This window comes from Pan paniscus, chromosome 17 (genome assembly GCF_029289425.2).
Source record: "Pan paniscus chromosome 17, NHGRI_mPanPan1-v2.0_pri, whole genome shotgun sequence".
NCBI lineage: Eukaryota > Metazoa > Chordata > Mammalia > Primates > Hominidae > Pan > Pan paniscus.
In genome coordinates this window covers 39590331-39608546 of record NC_073266.2, presented here as the reverse complement: position 1 = coordinate 39608546, position 18216 = coordinate 39590331, and the positions used below count along the sequence as shown (strand labels likewise).

At 48.0% G+C, this 18216-nt stretch overlaps 1 protein-coding gene and 1 non-coding gene across 2 annotated transcripts in view; one reads left to right on the top strand and one right to left on the bottom strand.

The window, feature by feature from the left end:
- GATA6 (GATA binding protein 6) overlaps window positions 1-17346 on the bottom strand; it is a 32480-nt gene extending 15134 nt beyond the window's left edge. The window contains exons 1-6 of the mRNA XM_034943569.4: window positions 17189-17346; window positions 14598-15766; window positions 9760-9926; window positions 5247-5372; window positions 3971-4058; window positions 3772-3875 (exon numbers count right to left, since the gene is read on the bottom strand). Coding sequence (XP_034799460.1) covers window positions 3772-3875; window positions 3971-4058; window positions 5247-5372; window positions 9760-9926; window positions 14598-15729 — 1617 coding nt within the window. The 5' untranslated portion in view covers window positions 15730-15766; window positions 17189-17346. The remainder of the gene's footprint in view (window positions 1-3771; window positions 3876-3970; window positions 4059-5246; window positions 5373-9759; window positions 9927-14597; window positions 15767-17188) is intronic.
- On the top strand, window positions 6685-6789 carry LOC112437852 (U6 spliceosomal RNA). The gene has a single exon (XR_003026353.1). It is a non-coding gene; the product is annotated as a U6 spliceosomal RNA (small nuclear RNA).
- Window positions 17347-18216: the final 870 nt, after the last annotated feature.

The following is an 18216-nucleotide window of genomic DNA, read 5'->3' as shown; positions in this document are numbered from 1 at the left end:
ATGAAAGCACAGATTAACAAGTATATAAAGCTAAGACATGAGGCTTCAGAGCAGCACAAAAATTTTCGTGGCATTAGGACAACTTATCCTGGAAGAATGCCGTGCACTAGGAATTATGCCCACACCTTCATTCCTGCTAGGGGAGGGGAGCCCTGGAGCCCCCTCTCCCAGAAGCAGACAACCACGATAGACCCCTTCCACAATACTCAGCTCCTGTGGCTCCTTTCGTCCTGGCCAAGAGAGCTCAGGACTCTGTGTCATGCTAAGGTCCTGGTGCCATCACTTAAATGGCCACGTGAAAGGCAGGTCAGAACCCTGTTCCTGTCATGTCCCAGGACTTAAAATAAGCCTGCTGGGAATGCCTACCGGTGATCTCCTACAACTGATTTTTCAGTGGGGAATTAAAGTAAACAGCATGTTTCATGTGGGCCTCTGGAACAGTTTTTTACTTCCTTGCTATAACTCACAGTCATTAAAGAAAGGCAGTGATACTGCTACTTTCATCTCTAAATGGAGGGATATGTGGCCCCCAGTTCCACCTTCTGCTGGGAGGGTGCCTAAGATAGCCCTTTGCTTTGTAGTTCCGTGGCCCCATCAAACGAGGGTCACCCTGCACTACTAATTTCTACCAGTCAGTCACAGGGAGCACTGGAGATCCGTGGGGTGGACGCATTACCTTAGGAGACTTAAACTCCAAGCCAACCTCGGTGCTGTGTATGTAATACATATACTTTGTAAACACCAGATACAACCTTGCTATATGGATCTGATATTTTCTTCACCCACAGCATTTCACAAAATCCTACAGGCAATCAGTCACAAAGCCAGCTGCCCTGTAACATTATGCACTGTGACCAAAATGGGAAAATGACACACCTTTGTCAACACAGCCACCTTTTAAAAATGCTTCTACCAGCTGCTCACAGATGGCTCCTCCAGCAGACTCTTCACAGCTACTCGGCTGCCACATGGGCCATGCCATACACATGAAGGCTCAGCCCACCCAGAGAGGACATCAAAAAGTGCGAAGGGATCCACAGTTATACGCGGGCACGCCATGAAAACAACCTGGGGACACCACTCAAGCCTACTACAGGTATTCTTACAGGAGGACAGCTTCCAAAGGCAGCCAGCAGACGAGTAGCTGTTTCCCCACAATGGCCACAGCAGGTAGAGGCTTTTGGAGACATCCATGAAATAAAACCCTGCAAGCCCAGGCACCAGCCGTGTGCCCTCGGAACAAGGCCAAGAGTCAGTCCCTGGGGAACTGGGGAGGTTGGTAGGCAGGTCAGCAACCCTACCCCCTGCCCTGGTAATGGCAGTCAGCGTTTCTGCAGCGCAGCCCAGAGGCTGGAGAGATCGGAGAGATGCCCCCTGGCTGCAGCTCACACCAGCCACTCCCAGCTTCTCAGTCCCCGTGGAGGCTGCCTAGACTACCACAGGGATGGAAGCTTGCAGCTGAAGACCTGGTGTGAAACTAGTACTCTCCAACCCCATCCTTAACATCCTTGTTGCTTTGCCTCCTGGCCTCTGGTGGGGAACTAATCTTTCCTCTGAAGGGCATTGACCAGCAAGCCACCTCCATCTGCTCTGTCCCTGGTGAGAGTTCCTGGGACAATAAGCCTAGGACCAGAGATGGAACTCCCAAGGCCCTTCTTCTAGCCAGACCATGGCCCTTTTCACTGGCTTTTCACTCCTTTCCCTGGACGGCAACTGATAGGACTTGCTAATAGCAAATTTTGAAATTTTACGTCACAAAATCACAAGACTCCACCCACAATGGTTCCAAGTCCCCGAAGCCCATTGTTGGGTATATATCGACTTCAGTGCAATTTATCATTCAAATTAGTCTTTTTGCCACATTTAAGCTGGACTGTACCACCAACAAAAGTGTCTTGGAGCTGGCAGCAGTCCTCATTTCAGCTAGGAGAGAGGCGGCTCCCTCCCTGCTTTAGAAAACCAAATTGTTTTGCCTCTAGCTACATAATTGCTCCTGAGGACTACCGCATAATAAAGGATATTTTTAGGCCAGGCGCGGTGACTCATGCCTGTAATCCTAGCACTTTGGGAGGCTGAGGTAGGTGGATCACTTGCGGACAGGAGTTCGAGACCACCCTGGCCAACATGGTGAAACCCCGTCTCTACTAACAATACAAAAAAAAATTAGCCAGGTGAGTTGGTGTATGCCTGTAATTCTAGCTTCTCGGGAGGCTGAAGTGGGAGGATTGCTTGAATCCGGGAAGTGGAGGTTGCAGTGAGCCGAGATTGCGCCGCTGCACACTCCAGCCTCGGTGACAGCAAGACTCAGCCTCAAAAAAAAAAAATTATTTTTAAATAATCTTTTCATTTCCCAAGAAACATGTTCTATTTACCACTTTCAATCCTCAGTTACATCTAACCTGCCTGTAAAACACAACACCATAGCATGGAGTCCACCTTTATAAAGCCTAGAAACATTCTTTACCATGAGTCTGCAAAAAAAAAACAACTAAAAGGCTTCTTCCCTTGTGAAACTCTGAAAAGACGTTTTGTTTCATTACAGAAAAGGCTCAAAAGAATTTGGGTAGGAGGACAAAGAAAAATATCAAATATAATTTTAAGCACAGTTTAAACATTTTGTTTTAAATATTTAATTTTTGTTTGTTAAAGCCAGTAAAAATACAGTGGAAAGAAACCAGGTCTGTGGTTCCCAAACACCTCCGGGGCAGTAGTTCCAATTTCACCTGGGGCACTTGTTCAAAAACAGATATCCAAGTCCCACACCCAGAGACTCTGACTTGGAAAATCCAGGGTGGGGCCCAGGAATCTGTAGTATTTTAAAGTACCCCAAATAATTTCAGGAGAAAACTAAATGTAGAAAACAATTACTAAGTAAATAGGCATTTAAATGCTGGTGTTTAGTCCTAATCTTGTCTCAGTGTAGTCCCAAGGGTCACAAGGACACATTTTAAAGTCCTGCTTGCCGCAGGCCCTGCCTTGGAGCTCACTGAGGTCTGAGGGAAGGCCCAGTATTTTTTAGAAGGGCATTCCAGATAAATTTGGGAAACATTAGGGTGGGAAAATGCTCTTTACTAGAGGCAAACTGAGTTTTGGTCACAGCTTTACAAGAAACTAAGTCTGTAATCCTCACGAAGACCCAGGCATCTCCTGTCCACAGTGGCACAAATCACTCCTAGGTTTTGTCGTAGCTGAAATAAACGCCAGTACAATTAAGGTACATTAGAAGAAGGCAAGCTCTCCCAGCAAGAACACAATTGGGCAAAGGAAATAGTGAATACAGCAGCACATAACACTTTATGATGAGCTTTGCTTTGGGTGGATGATAAAGAAAAAAAGGCTGGAATTGATAGGATAAACAAAAGCTACTTAACTGTTACGGGCACTGTAATCTATGAAACCACTGGCCTCATAGTTCTTATGATCTACATCGGAAATACATAAATATACACATATAATATATATAGCAACTCTGATAAAAACCTGGAAATAAAACAATTTAAAACACTTTAAACCAAAACTTCTTGCTTTTACTTGGGTTAATTTAACCATAAAAAAATGATACCGATCTTAATTAAGAGGTTTGTAAAGTACTTAAGTTTGTCATTTTGTTGACATTTAAATGTAATTTCCTCTAAAAACTATTCTTAGGTATCAACTAACTAAACTGAACTGTTGGTTTAGATTATTGTACTACCAGATAAGATAAAATTTGAGATAATTTACTAGAGAGCAGCCCAGTAATTTAGGAGTCTATGCTGTTTTAACACTTACCCCTGAGGCTGTAGGTTGTGTTGTGGGGGAAGTATTTTTGCTGCAATCATCTGAGTTAGAAGAGGTGGAAGTTGGAGTCATGGGAATGGAATTATTGCTATTACCTGCAACAATCAAAATAAACCTTATAAATATACATATGCTCTACTGTTAAGGTTGGCAAATACTTTACAGTCAAACGTCATTTTAGTATATTTACCAGAGCAAGTCTTTGATTTATTTATGTTCTTAGGTTTTCGTTTCCTGGTTTGAATTCCCTCTTTTTTCATAGCAAGTGGTCTGGGCACCTAAAAAATTTTCACATAGGCCATAAATTTAATATTATATTGAAGAAAAACCAAAGACCCAACATTGGCACTAAAAGCTCTCATTTAAAAGAATTTGGCGGCCGGGTGCAGTGGCTCACGCCTCTAATCCCAGCACTTTCAGAGGCCGAGGCAGGCAGATCACCTGAGGTCAGGAGTTCGAAACCAGCCTGGCCAACATGACGAAACCCCGTCTCTACTAAATATACAAAAATTAGCCAGACTTGTTGGCGCATGCCTGTAATCCCAGCTACTTGGGAGGCTGAGGCAGGAGAATCGCTTGAACCCAGGAGGTGGAGGTTGCAGTGAGCCGAGATAGCACCACTGCACTCCAGCCTGGGCAACAAGAGTTAGACTCCATCTCAAAACAAGAAAAAGAAAAAAAAAAAAAAAAAAAGAACTTGGCATAAATTTCAATCCAATTTTTATACACACTCAAAAGATCCCAAGTGCACAAAGACTACACTTTCCTCATCAAATGCAGAGATTCCTTCAGAAAGAATGAGATGATTTGCCAAGGAGAATTTAATTCCTTCAACTTAACGTTTATTGTTTGAAATGAGTAGCTATTCATTGAAGAAGTATTATTTCAAAGAGATCATGTATTTCCTTCCTCCTACAGATGCAAGGTTATTTTTCTTTTTAAGATTGAGTTGTTTATTATATTTTGTGCAATCCTTTAAAATGAACTATGAAATATTTCAAACTATAACTATTAAATGCATTACTCTTTTGCACAAATGTCTGATTACATTCAAAATTTTTAAGAGATATAGACTAGTGATTGTGCATTTTTGATTGATTTCCTTAATTGTGCATTTTAAAAAACGGTTACTACCATATTACCAATTCTAAAATACACACTTTTCACATTTTCACATTTCTAAAAGTGGAATGTGTCTTAAGTGAACGTTTGCAATAGTTCAACTGGTGGCATTTTTTGTTTCCTACTGGTGCATAAGGTAATATTTCATATTATAATTAAAAGCACCTTCAATTCAATAAATATATTCAGTATGTACACTGAATATATTAAACATATTCAGTAATAAATTATATGCATTCAAAATTTTCACTTGAGTATCTTTCATTTGCTGATTCTTTGTAACTGATATCACATACAAACCAGATACTAAATGTATATACAAGTGAGCAGAATACATGGCATACCCCATGGAGTTTCATGTAGAGTCCACAAGCATTGCACACGGGTTCACCCTCGGCGTTTCTGCGCCATAAGGTGGTAGTTGTGGTGTGACAGTTGGCACAGGACAATCCAAGCCGCCGTGATGAAGGCTAGAAACAGTACAAGAACATAAGTGGAAAAATATAAGTGACATATATATATATTACATACATACATTAAGGTATTTTGTCCCTGTCATCAACAAGTATGTATCTGTTTTATTATAAATGAAATGGTCCTTGAGAAAAAAAATTGCAGTGTACTTAGACTGACTTTTCTGGGCCAAGAAATTTGAGGTTTGCATAGTGTGCTGGACCCTATAGATTTGATTTACTTCTCCAGCTAGCCTGTCTCCGTGAATTCAAGAATACCCGGGAGCAGTCATATAGTTGGCCAATAACTTCATGCAAAGCTTTTACCAGCATCATATCAAGGAGAGTTTCACCCATGGTTTCTTCTCCAATTTAGAGTTTCCCAGATACTACTGGTATCTTTTTTAGGGGAATTAAAAGATTTTCTAAAAGTTGGCCAAATAGTTATACTCAAAACACACCAGAAGTAACAACACAAGTAGACATTAACATGAAAGTGCCCCACCTCCCCGCTGCCCGCCAAATAGAGTTATACTCAAAACACACCAGAAGTAACAACACAAGTAGACATTAACATGAAAGTGCCCCACCTCCCCGCCGCCCGCCCCCCACCGTGGACAGCAATTGGCCATGCACTATAGTCACAGGTCTAAGATTTAGGTCGTGAAATGCAATCACAAGCCACTTGCTAATGTGCTAAATGGCTCTGGGCAGTCTCCACTTCCCCTGAAAACCGGAGATCACCAGGTCTATTTCTCAGATATATGTAAAGGAGTAAACCAGAAACTTTGAAAGTACGTTAATGGAAACTTTGAAAGTACATTATTAGAAATGGATTTCAGAAGAGGGGTAAAAGTTTTTTTTTTTTTTTAAAGAAATATATTTGAATACATTCCATAATTACCATCATGATTGCCTGCTGCCTGCATTTTTGTTTTATCTATTTTACAAAGGATACGAGCAAATTTTATGGCATAATCTTAATGCTGCCACTGTCTTAGATGCAGTGATACTAATATATTTGCCCTATCAGTATTATTCTCAATTTCGTTCATGCAAAGGGTTAATTGGTATTACCAGGAAAGGTAAAAGGCCACCTGTCTGCCACTGTCACTCCCATTTCCATGTTTTCTTTATGCCCATAACAGCCTTAAAGGGAATTTATTACCTCTAGATTACTACATGTTAATTATAATAAGCTAATATAACTTCTTACCCAGAATGGCAAAATATAAAACTTGTTTTTAAGTTGCCAAGCTTAGATTTCCTTTCAAATGTTGTAAATTACTTTAAAAATTGTGACACAGCTTCAGTTAAAAAAAAAATGGATGCTTGCTTCAGCAACACATATACTAAAATTGGAAGGATACAGAGAAGATTAGCATGGCCCCAGCGCAAGAATGACACCCAAATTCGTGAAGCTTTCCATAGTTAAAAAAAAAAATCAGAGAAAGATTCAGGACCAAATCAAGTTGAAAATTACAAAATTTGGGAAGTTAAGATCAATTGTAAAGAATGAAGAAGAGAAATGTAAATTGAGTATGTATCGAATATTCACAGATTACAGGACAGAGACTTCCAAAACCTTTGCTGGGAAATTTAAAAGATGAAATTAAAATCTGCATTTATGGTTTACATCCGGTTGCATTACTTAGCATCACTCTACAGAGAAGTTATAAACAGAGACACTGGCAAACCTTTTAGCACTACAACATTTCTAGGAAGTCAGTGCTAAGAATCAATTTGCCTTTAGTTGAAATGAGTATGCTTGGCTCACAGGAGAGCTACCTGGGAAACTGCTTTGCTAAAATGATGACAACATATTAACAAAACTTTACACATCCAGGCTTTTCTTTTTTCTTTCTTTGTGGTTAAAAGAAAATAATTTTTTAGGAAAGGATTCCTTTCTCTTCATAAATGTGAAATCAGTAAACAAGGGACAGGAAGGTTCAGTTTATAAACCAGCCATTTATGACAGTTTCCAGTGGAATTTGGAGCCAATGTGAAGCAAACTTTTTATCAGAATTTGCCATTATAACAAAGGACTTTATGACTGTCAACTGCAGATCATAAGTGAAGCCAGTCCTCATAAACATGTGAAATGCAGGTGAATGGGTTATAAAAGTTCCTTGTAACAAGTGATCTCAGTCATATTCCTCACTGACAAGGAATTCAAGTTACACCATAAATCTCTTATTTTGCAATGTATTGCAAGTTCAGATTCACAGTGATTGGTTCTATAGTGCTGGCTAAACAAACTTGAGTTCAACATTCTGCTTCTGAGAACTAAGCCAGATCCATCAAAACCATAAATAAGAAGCCCACAAGGAGACCTAATTGATAGTGACACACCCTTCAATTGGTATCATTTATAACCCATTTACAAAGCATATTTGCTGACCTTGGTTATGGCCAAGACACCTGCTAAGCACAAAGAAAGCTAACGATTCAGAAATGCTAAAAACTGTTCTTTTTTTTCTTCTAAGTTATTTTTACTGGTACATGCACAAAACAAATGGCACTATCTAAATGTTACTAGATCAAATTTATAATGCAACTGGAACCTAAATGACTACTATTCCACCAAATTTTTGCTCAATCTCTAGAAAATGTTACCTTTGAAAGTTCGGTTAGTACTCAGCTCAATGTGCCTTTCCAGAAAAATAAATCGGTTTCATTGTTCATGTGTTGTCTATTATATGAAAACAAGGAACTTCTGTGGGATATTTTCCAGTTACTACTTTTTCTTCTTTAATATGATGCATTTAAGAAAAAATGAAACTCACAGTCACACACTGCAGTTAAGGGTACCCTTTAAAGAAAATTTTAAGCTGTGGGAGGTTGTAACGAGTTTAAGGCACATACACTCATTAAATTAACCTCGGCCACTTTATTTTACATGCATTAAAACAAAACCAACCATAAAACTAATTGCTTCTCTTTAAGGTGTCAGACTTACATTGTGATGCAATTTCACTCTAATCTATTTAACACAAACAACATGTGTAGCATTTGTTCCTGCTAATTAGAGTATAACAAATAAATTACTGGGATACTTAAGACGTCTGGCATCTAACTGTAACATATTTAGCTTTAAAGGGTTATTAGATTATGAGTACTTCGCTAAACAAATGTTAACCTTAGAGTGGGACTGGTGAAAGCTTTCCTTTATTTTCTCTAACCATTACAGCGGTAAATACTCTCTCCGGCTAGGAAGCACACATAACAATGACAATACGAGATTAATCCCTGAAATCAGGATTCCCTTACTTTAAAACATGGTGGCCGGGCGCGGTGGCTCACGCCTGTAATCCTAGCACTTCGGGAGGCCGAGGCGGGCGGGATCACATGAGATCGGGAGTTCGAGACCAGCCTGACCTACATGGAGAAACCCTGTCTCTACTAAAAATACAAAAAAATGAGCCGGGCGTGGTGGAGCATGCCTGTAATCCCAGCTACTCGGGAGGCTGAGGCAGGAGAATCGCTTGAACCCTGGAGGCGGAGGCTGCGGTGAGCCGAGATCGCGCCATTGCACTCCACCCTGGGCAACAAGAGTGAAACTCCGTCTCAAAAAAAAAAAAACAGTAAAACGTGTGCGAATTGGGGAAAATGCTCAACTTAAGAACATACAAACCACACTTTTACTCAAGTTCTACAAAGTTCTCTGATTTTGAAATAACAAAAGTTAGAGCAAATAAATTTTCACCAGGCTCAAGGGCAATCCAAGATATGGTATTTGGGGATACACCTGAGGATAGGAGGTAGAAGTGACCAAGAAGGTGGAAAGGACAAAGTAAACGGCACCCAAAAGAATGTGGCTGTGAGGAGGCGTGAGTGGGTGGATTTCTGGCATATTCTATTTGGGGGACGAATGGTATAAGTGAGCGTGGTTTTTCAAGCATAAAATCTAAACCATACACAGTGAAAAAAGTCTTCCTTCGCCCGGCCTCGGTAGGTCTACTGTTTTTCTCCTCGGGTTACCATCACCAATTTCTTGCCTATCTTACCAGAATTATTACGGTGCTTTGGCAAGTACACCTAGAGATATATAGATTATTTTTTCTTTTTTTGCTTAAAACATGGTAACATTTTGCACCTTCCTTTTTTGTTTGTTTTTGTTTTTGTCATTTACGAACGTCATCCCCTGCGCGTAAACATGGGGAAAGGCTATCTTGGCTTCCCAGACGCCAGTTTCGGGGTAACCTCTACTTGGGCGCCAGCGGGTGGGCGTTGGAACAGCCGGGACAGGATGGTACCGCTGGGTCACCGCTAGGGTGGGACCGCAGCGGCCGCACCTGTCCCCTGGGAGGGGGACGCCCAAGGCAGGCCGAGCCAGGGCGGGGCCGGCCGGGCCAGGAGAGCCCGGGGCCGGCCGCGAGCCAGGGGCAGGGCGGGTCACACTCACCACGCGCTTCTGCGGCTTGATGAGGGGTCGGCTGAGGCCGTTCATCTTGCTGTAGAGCCCGCAGGCGTTGCACAGGTAGTGGCCGGTGCCGTCCCGCCGCCACAGCGGCGTCTGGATGGAGCCGCAGTTCACGCACTCGCGGCTCTCGGACAGGTCCTCCAGCAGGTCTGCGGCGACAGCGGTGCGTGAGGGCGGGAGAGGCGCGCCGGACCCGTCCCTCCCCGCGTCACCCCGGGGACCCCGGCCCCCAGCCCCGGTGCCCGGCTTCCCTGCCCGTGCCCTTCCCGGCTGCGCTTTTCTCCTTGGCCGCAAAGCCAGGAGCAGGGTTATTTCGTCACTATTGCTCCACTGACCATTTGTCCAATACTTCTGCACACCCGGAGCGCCCCAGTAGAGACCCCGGGAAAGAGACAGTGCTGGAAGCAGAGGACGTCAGAGTCCGAGATGAGCGGTGGGGAGGTCGGCTTGAGTCCCCTGACCCCTACTCTCAGGCTGTCCCGGAGCTTTTAAAGACTGAAATCCATCATCATTACAGTACGTCGTTGCCAAACCCGAGCAAGCCACACAGAAATACTGACCACTGAGCCCCGCTGCAACCCACAAATATCCGGGGACACAGCGAGGCTGCCTCATTCACTTTTATCTCAAGTAATTTAAAAAAGTATTTTCTACATCTGCCACCCGTCCATATGTGCCTCTTCTCCAATTAAAGATACACAAGTGAAATTAAAAGTACTATTCTTAGGCACCTACGTTAGTTAGAAACTAGAAATGAGATTACTCTCATCTTTTCAGGGGAAAAATGCACTAACATTAAGCACAGAGTTTTATTTTCATGCCACAAAGATCAAATGCTAAAATCCCGATTTAGAAGTGGGTCCAACTGCTTCTATCTGCAAAATTTTTATATAAGGTTGATACCTTACTGATTGAGAAAATTACCAAGACCTTCCCAGTGATCATTTTGAGTTATGCAATCTATTTAAAATGTGTTTATTTTACATAATTTTATTATTATTATTCTTTGGTTAGTTTTCAGAATTCACAATAACCTAAACCTGCTAATAAAAACAAATCCTAATTAAGAGTAAATGTAACATTTATTACTTCTCAAGAAGGTTAAATATGGAAGAATAAATGTCTCTAAAAATGAGAAAGGTACTTATTGTAAGTATAGACCAAAAAAAAGTATAGACCACCATTTAAGGTTCTTTAGATTATAGAAGGTTTAAATGTCCTAGTTTTGCATTATTGAAGAAGCATTCCTGAATCACTTTTTAAAGTAAATAAACATTACACTTCAGAGTTTTAGCTTAAGATTATGTGCTAGTGAACCTTTTGGTTCTTTCTCATCCCCTTGCAGTTTATTGCTTGTGTCTACTATCAACTGTGTGGTAACGATATTTAAATATGACTTTAGCATAAAAACTTTAATTCCATTAATACTATTTACAAAACAAGTCTCTTTTCTCATTTCTTATTAAGTTTTAAAGAAACTGGCATCCTACACAACCCGAGTTCAAAGTTGTCATGGGGATACTGCAACTTATAACACATCACAAAGATTTATTCTTCTCCGCCCTAAAAGCCACTATTGACTACGGTAATCAGTAAAATGCTCAGGACTTCAAGGACACTGAAGTTAAACAAGGTATTTGTCTTTGTTGTTGACTTTAAAATGTTACCTATCAGAGCCCCTCTGGATAGAGGAGTGGGGCATTCCCTGGAAAACCCAGTCCTATGACTGGGAACAATAAGAATCCTATTAGAAGACAGTGTGAACTCCCCAGGTAGAACTATTTAGTCATCTGAAAACCCAAAGACAAAATTTAATTAAAAGTCCACTTTGGATAAATACAACCTAGGAAGCTTGCTTATTTTTAGTTGAATAAAATCTCTCTCATTCCCTCCCTACCTCTTTCCCAAACCCACCAGGCAGCTATAATCCTGTAAGTGACTAAAAAGGAAAAAAAAAAATGCTGTCTTTATAAAAGCTATAAGATATAAAAGCTGGGGGCTTGCTCACCAAGTTTCCCCTTTTCAACTCACCATTTCTCTCCTAACATGGCTGTTTGCGGTGCCCTTGGGGAGTGATAGATTCAGGGGAGAAGGGCACCACCACCTGTCTTTCTGTGTGTGGTACCAAGACACAGGGACTCACAGTTCTGCAGGCGCTTAGGAGGGTGTAGGACCCAGGAAATAAAGGAGTGTGAGGACTCTGAGCTCACCCCAGAGTAAGCTCACCCTATCTACCCAGTCAGCGAGAGGTGCATAGTGTGGGTTTCCAGAAGCCTCCAAATTGTGCGGGTTGATCAAGTTCAGCACTCAGGTTTTAGCTCTGGTGTTTAAAGTGTCTGTCTCCAAAAACGGTTTGTTTAAAAAAAAAAAAAATCTAAGAAACAGGAAATCTAGCTAGGAAGCTGGCCTCAGAATACCTGTGAGGACAAGCAAAGTTAGGGTCACTCACTCCCCACCCTTCACCCCAATACTGGCTTGGTCCCAGTCACTTCCTGATTTCCTAACAGACTCTATGCAAAAGCTGGGTGTTCCCAAATCCCTTCCCATTTTTTAAAACATACTTTAAAAAATACTTTAAAAAATAACAAATCTTCTGGGTCTACAGAAAATTCCTGTAACTGTGGTGTGCCCAGAAGATGAAAAAATTAGGAAAAGTGTAGGCTAAATTTAAAACAAAAAGAAACATATTAACTTGCCCACAACTGCCCCATACTGCCTCTAAAAGGATTTCTCATACAGGACCAGTTACTGTAAACATCAAAAGACTCTCTCAGCCATATGAAATGCTGGAAGATTGGAGGAAAGGAACCTGGAGATCAGGCTAAGGTGTGTCAAGAAATAGGCAGAGCTGCAGGCGCTGGCTCAATCTGCAGATACTACCCCTCACCCAACTCACAACACCCTTGCACATTCCCTACAGAACTCCCCGACTGACAAAAGAAGCTTCACACCCAACCATTACCTCCTTAGAGATTCCCAGCCTCTCCATCTCTCTGCTCCTGGGAGCCAAACATGGGTCCCTATGCAGAGGTAAGGATGAGAGCCCTGACTCTCAAGTCCCAAGCCAACAGTGCAAATCTCAACAGGGTCCCCCGATCCCATTCCACACACACGGGAAAAATGGTCTCCAGGACCAGCTTTGCAGCAGAAGCAAAAAGAGGGAATTTCGCTGGGCGCGGTGGCTCACGCCTATAATCCCAGTACTTTGGGAGGCTGAGCCGAATGGATCTCCTGAAGTCAAGAGTTCAAAAACAGCCTGACCAACGTGGCAAAAACTACTAAAAATACAAAAATTAGCTAGGTGTGGCGGCGCGCGCCTGTAATCCCAGCTACACGGGAGGCTGAGGCAGGAGAATCGCTTGAACCCGGGAGACAGAAATTACAGTGAGCCACTGCACTCCAGACTGGGCGACAGAACAAAACTAAAAAGAGGGAATTTTGAGACCAAGTCTTGCAGCGCTTGGAAGAAGACAGAAAGAACTCAGGCTATCAGAGAGCTGTTCAAATTGGTTCCCTCTCTTTCAGACCACTTGCATTTCCAGCGTGTCTTTTGCGGACAAGGTTGGGAATGTCCCATTTTATCCTAAGGAATCCTGGCCCCTAGGACTGACTTGCTGTCCTAAAGGTAGCGTCGAGGCTCCCACGAGAAGCACAGACCTGGGATACACAAGACACCGGGGTAGGACTGTTTGGAGTAATGTGCCTTCCTCCACTCTGCCACCTCTGTGACTCAAGGGGCCTCCCCCACACCTCCCCTCAAACAAACAACAATAAAAAAAGATGTTGTTTCCTTAGAAAGATTATCAAACAGGTGAAATATAAGGTAAGATAAGCCAGTTGTAATCACCAAGGACGCAGAATGTTGCATCTGAGAAAAACAGCCTAACAGGGCTCCCACACTCCTGTGCTGGAGTAAACAAAACACTTTTCAAAACGAGGTATTTCCAGGTATTTTTGACAATAGCGTTTTCACGGTTTACCCCCTAATGGCTCCCAGACACAGGAAAAAATGAGTCAAATTGGAAACTGAAAAATTGGCGGGCTAAACTTCGAAGGGAGAATAGGTGCCCCAGCTCCAGGATCCCTGAGTTGCAGCCTGGCCATGTGAGCAGCAGCCCCAGACCAAGGCCCAGCTGATGCCAAGCCCAAGGGCCTATCCACCAGCTCTCCTTCACCATGAAGTCACAAGTCTGACCACTCCAGGTGCCCTCTCTTCTTTCCCTCTCTCCCTTGTGGGAGAGGACACGCCAACTAGCTTCCCTAGGAACATCTAGGTTCTTCTGTTGTGCTCTTCTAAATACCCTTCTCTAGGAAAACACAAACACGCACCCTTTGGAGAGTTAAACTGGGTGAGCCTGCATGTGCTTGTGTGTCTGTTTGGGGGTGGATCAAGTGCCCGCCATTCTCCTAAACTTACTCCCATCGTGGAATTTCTTCCACTCACCCAAAGTAGGGTCTGCGATGGGGCTCAAGCGCTGTTAGTTCCCTCCCAGCCTCGTTTTTCCCCAATAGCAGATGCCATTCACTACTCATCAAGGCCCTGAGCTTCCCCAAGGCACGAAGGTACAGATGTGCATTTAGTCTCATCCGTGGAAAGGAACTTGGCACAACAGACTCAAGTCTTGGCACAACTCGCCTCAGCGCTACCGGACTCGGTTACCCAGCCACAGGCCTGCAAATCCTTCCTGGGACCAGGCCGACCTCCGCGCACCCGGACGAGAAAGTCCTGAAAACAGGGCCCGAGTGGAGCAGCTGCTCCACGTCCCCCGTGCGCCCCAGCGCTTTGGACCCGCACCCCGAACCTGAGGCGCGACCCTTACCTGCACTGGGACCCCGGGGCACCGGGAGCGGGGCTCCGGCGCGGCTCTGCAGGCTGTGCAGCACCGGGGTCTCGAAGGGTCCGGCGGGCCAGGCAGGCGTCAGTGGCGCCCCCACGTAGGGCGAGTAGGGGCTCGGATGGTGGTGGTGGTGGTGGTGGTGGTGGTACGTCCCGTTCAGCGGCCGCGCGGCCGACAGCGAGCTGTACTGGGGCTCGCGGCCGCCCATGGCCGCCAGGCTACTGCCGCCGCCGCTCACGCCTCCTGCGCCCCCACTGCCCGCCGCCGCGTAGCCTCCCGGCTCCCGCGCGGCGCCGTTGGCCATGGGCGGGCTGGGAGAGTAGGGGAAGCGCGCCGAGACGTGCGCCGCGGCGGAGCCAGCGCCGCCAGGCCCCGCGGCCCCGCCGCCAGCCGCGCCGCCTCCGCCGCCGTATGGAGGGCTGTCGGCCGAGGCCTGAGGCCAGCCGGGGTGCGCGCCCGCGCCGCCCGCGTGGTTGGCTGGCCCACTGCCCGACCCCTGCAGGTGGTACGGTAGGCCGGGCAGCATGGAACCCACGCGGGTGGTGGGCACGTAGACCGGGGAGCTGGCCGCCGCCGCGGCCGCTGCCGCCGCGGCCGCAGAGTGCACGAAGCCGCCGGGCGCGCCGTCGTAGGCGGCCGGACCCTGGCTGGAGAGAGCGGCGAGGGTCTGGTACATCTCCTCCGGCTGCTCGGGTGCGAAGGGGCTCAGCTTGGCGCCGCGGCTGGACCACAGCAGCTTGCTGGCGGTCGCGGCTTGGTCGAGGTCAGTGAACAGCAGCAAGTCCTCCCAGCTCGACAGGTTGCCCCCGGGGCCCGCGACCCCAGGCGCCGAAGGTCCGTGGGGAGCCCCGAAGGGATGCGAAGCGTAGGAACTGAGCAGCAGCGAGCGGGCCGGGGGTCCGGCCGCCGCCTCCGTGTCGAGCTGAGGCGTCCCGCAGTTGCTGGCGCCGCCGGGGCCCCGCTCTCCGCCCTGGGAGCAGGAGGAGGACGAGGAAGAGATGGGGGAAGGCGGCGTGGAGGGCTCCCGCGCTGGAAAGGCTCTGGAGTCGCTGGCGTCCGCACCCGCGGCCCCAAAGCGCTTCGGCAAGCACCAGCCGCCGTCAGTCAAGGCCATCCACGGTCCGGCGCCGCTCCAAGCTGACGTCTAGCTCCTGAGGTGGGGTGGGGGAGACGGGTATGGTAGGAGATCGACGGGTTACCAAGAGCGTAGGCTGCACACTACCTCGCCTCCACTCCTTTTTCTAGTTCAAATGGGATCTGACTTCTCAAAGATCCCATTTGAGACTTCTCAAAGATCCTATTTCTGCCCCGGGCGTGGAGATCAACAAGGGAGGGGAATGGAGCCTGCGCAGCCGCCACAGGGCCCTGGAAGGGCTGGGATACCAGCCCTCCCTCAAAGGCACCGCTCCGGTCCCCGCGTCCTCCCCGCCCACTCCCTCGGCCGCATCCTTTCTCCGTGCGCGCGCCAGATCCCAGGAGTGATCTGCAGAAGCTGGCTGAGGCTTTCTTTCCGCCCTAAAGTGTCTCCCCCGGGCTGATGACACACAAAAGAATTTAAGTAGCTGTGCGTGTCGGCACCGCCGCATCCCGCCTCTCTGCGGATGCCCCTCTCCCGAAATGCCTCGGGGTGAGGGTTCCCCACGGGAAAACCCTTCGCGTAAGGAAGGCAACCTGTCCCCGAAAACGAAACCGCCGCGTTCTCCTATATTGGCTCTCCCAGAGCTTCCCGGACTGCGCTGACCAGCCCGAACGCGAGCCCCAGAGAGAAATGCAACTCGGCCCAGGGAAAGTGGGACGCCAGGGCGGGGGCAGCAGTCTGGGTCCTTCCCAGCAGAGGCAATGCGGAGAGCTTGTGGGGCAGGAATCGCCAGCCCCACCGGCGTCCCCGCGGCGCCGCACACCTTAGACACGGCCCGCGCCTGCAGCCACCAGCGTGCACGCTCACGCCGGCCGGGCCACCCGGCCCACCCCGCGGTCATCTCCAGCAGCAGAAACGCCGGACCGTTCCGGAATCGGACGTAGCGGGGTGGAGCGGAGAGCAGAGAAAAGGAGGGGGAACGCAACGGGCTGGGGGGGGCGCGTGAGACCGCCCCAGAGCCGAGGCGACCCCAAATGGGAGAGCAGGAAGAATGACAGGGAGACTCGGAGGGAGTGGGGGAGGGAGGTGAAATGCAGCCGGGCTGGCCTCCTCCAGGCTGCTCTTCCAAATCGCCTCGGCTCATCGGAGATTACCACACTAAAATTAATGCCCACACACAGACCTGGCTAGATAGCAAGAAAGAAGTTTCTCTGCCTGCCTAACTACCGGCTCCCGCCCCTTTGCGCCGAGATAACTCGGAGATAAGGCTGCGCGCAGATAAGCGCTTCGAGGAGAGGAAAAGAGACTAGAAGTTGGTCCGCGGTGTCCCGGGAGCCTGGGAGCCGCCTCAGCCCGCCCGGAGGGGAGGAGGGAAACACCGTCGGAGCCGACCGCGGCCTGGAGAGGGCCGGAGAGCCGGAGGCCAGGGGCCCGCGACGAGTAGGGGTGGAGGGGAGGAAAGCGGGGAGATCGCGCGAGGAGGAAGCAGCCGAACCTCGGGCGGGCGCTGCGCATGGAGAACGGCCGCGGCGGAGGGTGCTCCCAGGCGCGGAGAGAGGCCGAGGGCGCCAGCGGGCGAGCGCGAGTCCGGGGTCTGCGCCGCGCTGCTGGTGAATAAAAAGGAGAGAGGAGGCGCCTCTTACTGCTCTGCCGGAAAACTGCAGCCTGGGCTCCTGATTGGACTCACCGAGCCCTAAACAAACAGCGCTCGCCGAAGGGTGCCAGGCTGTGGGTCGGAACTGCGCTCAGCGAGCAGCTGGGCGCTGGAGGTGAAGAGGAGGAGGAGGGATCGAGGGGAGGAGAGAAAAGAGGGTGGGGAGGGGACGGCGAGGGGGGAGGGGAGCGCGCCGCCCAGGCAGACAATGAGAGCCGCGCTGCCTGCGGGCGTGGGCTGAGCCGCGAGCCCTGTCCCCGGAGTGGGGGCGAGTCCACCCGGGGGGCACCGAGCCCAGGGACCCCGGGGGAGGGGCGGAGGCCACAGAAAGCCTGACCTGGCTAGCGACCCGCACCCATCCAGCGGCGGTGCACCCTCCCGCTCCCGCAGTCGCACACACACCCACACGAGGGAGGAGGAGGGAGCCTTGGCACGGGAGGAGTTGGCAGTGCACAGCCCCGCGCCGCCGCCGCGGCGGGAGGGGCGCTCCAGACCTTGGGTCAGCACGCCCCCAGAAGGAAGGGGGAACGTGCTCTGCGCCCCCCCGCCCCCCAACCCCCGCCTAGCCCCTTCACAGCAAATGCGCTTTTTGCCCTGAAGTTGTGTGAGACCGACCTTAAACTTTCTCCGACCCTATCTCGGGATGCTACGGCTCAGGTCGTGGTGGTTTCGGGAACCTCAAGACAACATTCCCCAGCTGACCTTTGGGAACTTTAACTCGGGTCGTCATGTACGGAAAGGTAGTCTATGGGGTACGCAGAATGGAAAAGGGCTTCCACATCAGTCGTGTCCGAGGACGCTCTCCAACTTTCGATGTCCCTGGAGAGTTTCTGATATTTCCCTGGAGAGTTTCAGGTAAGTCACAGATA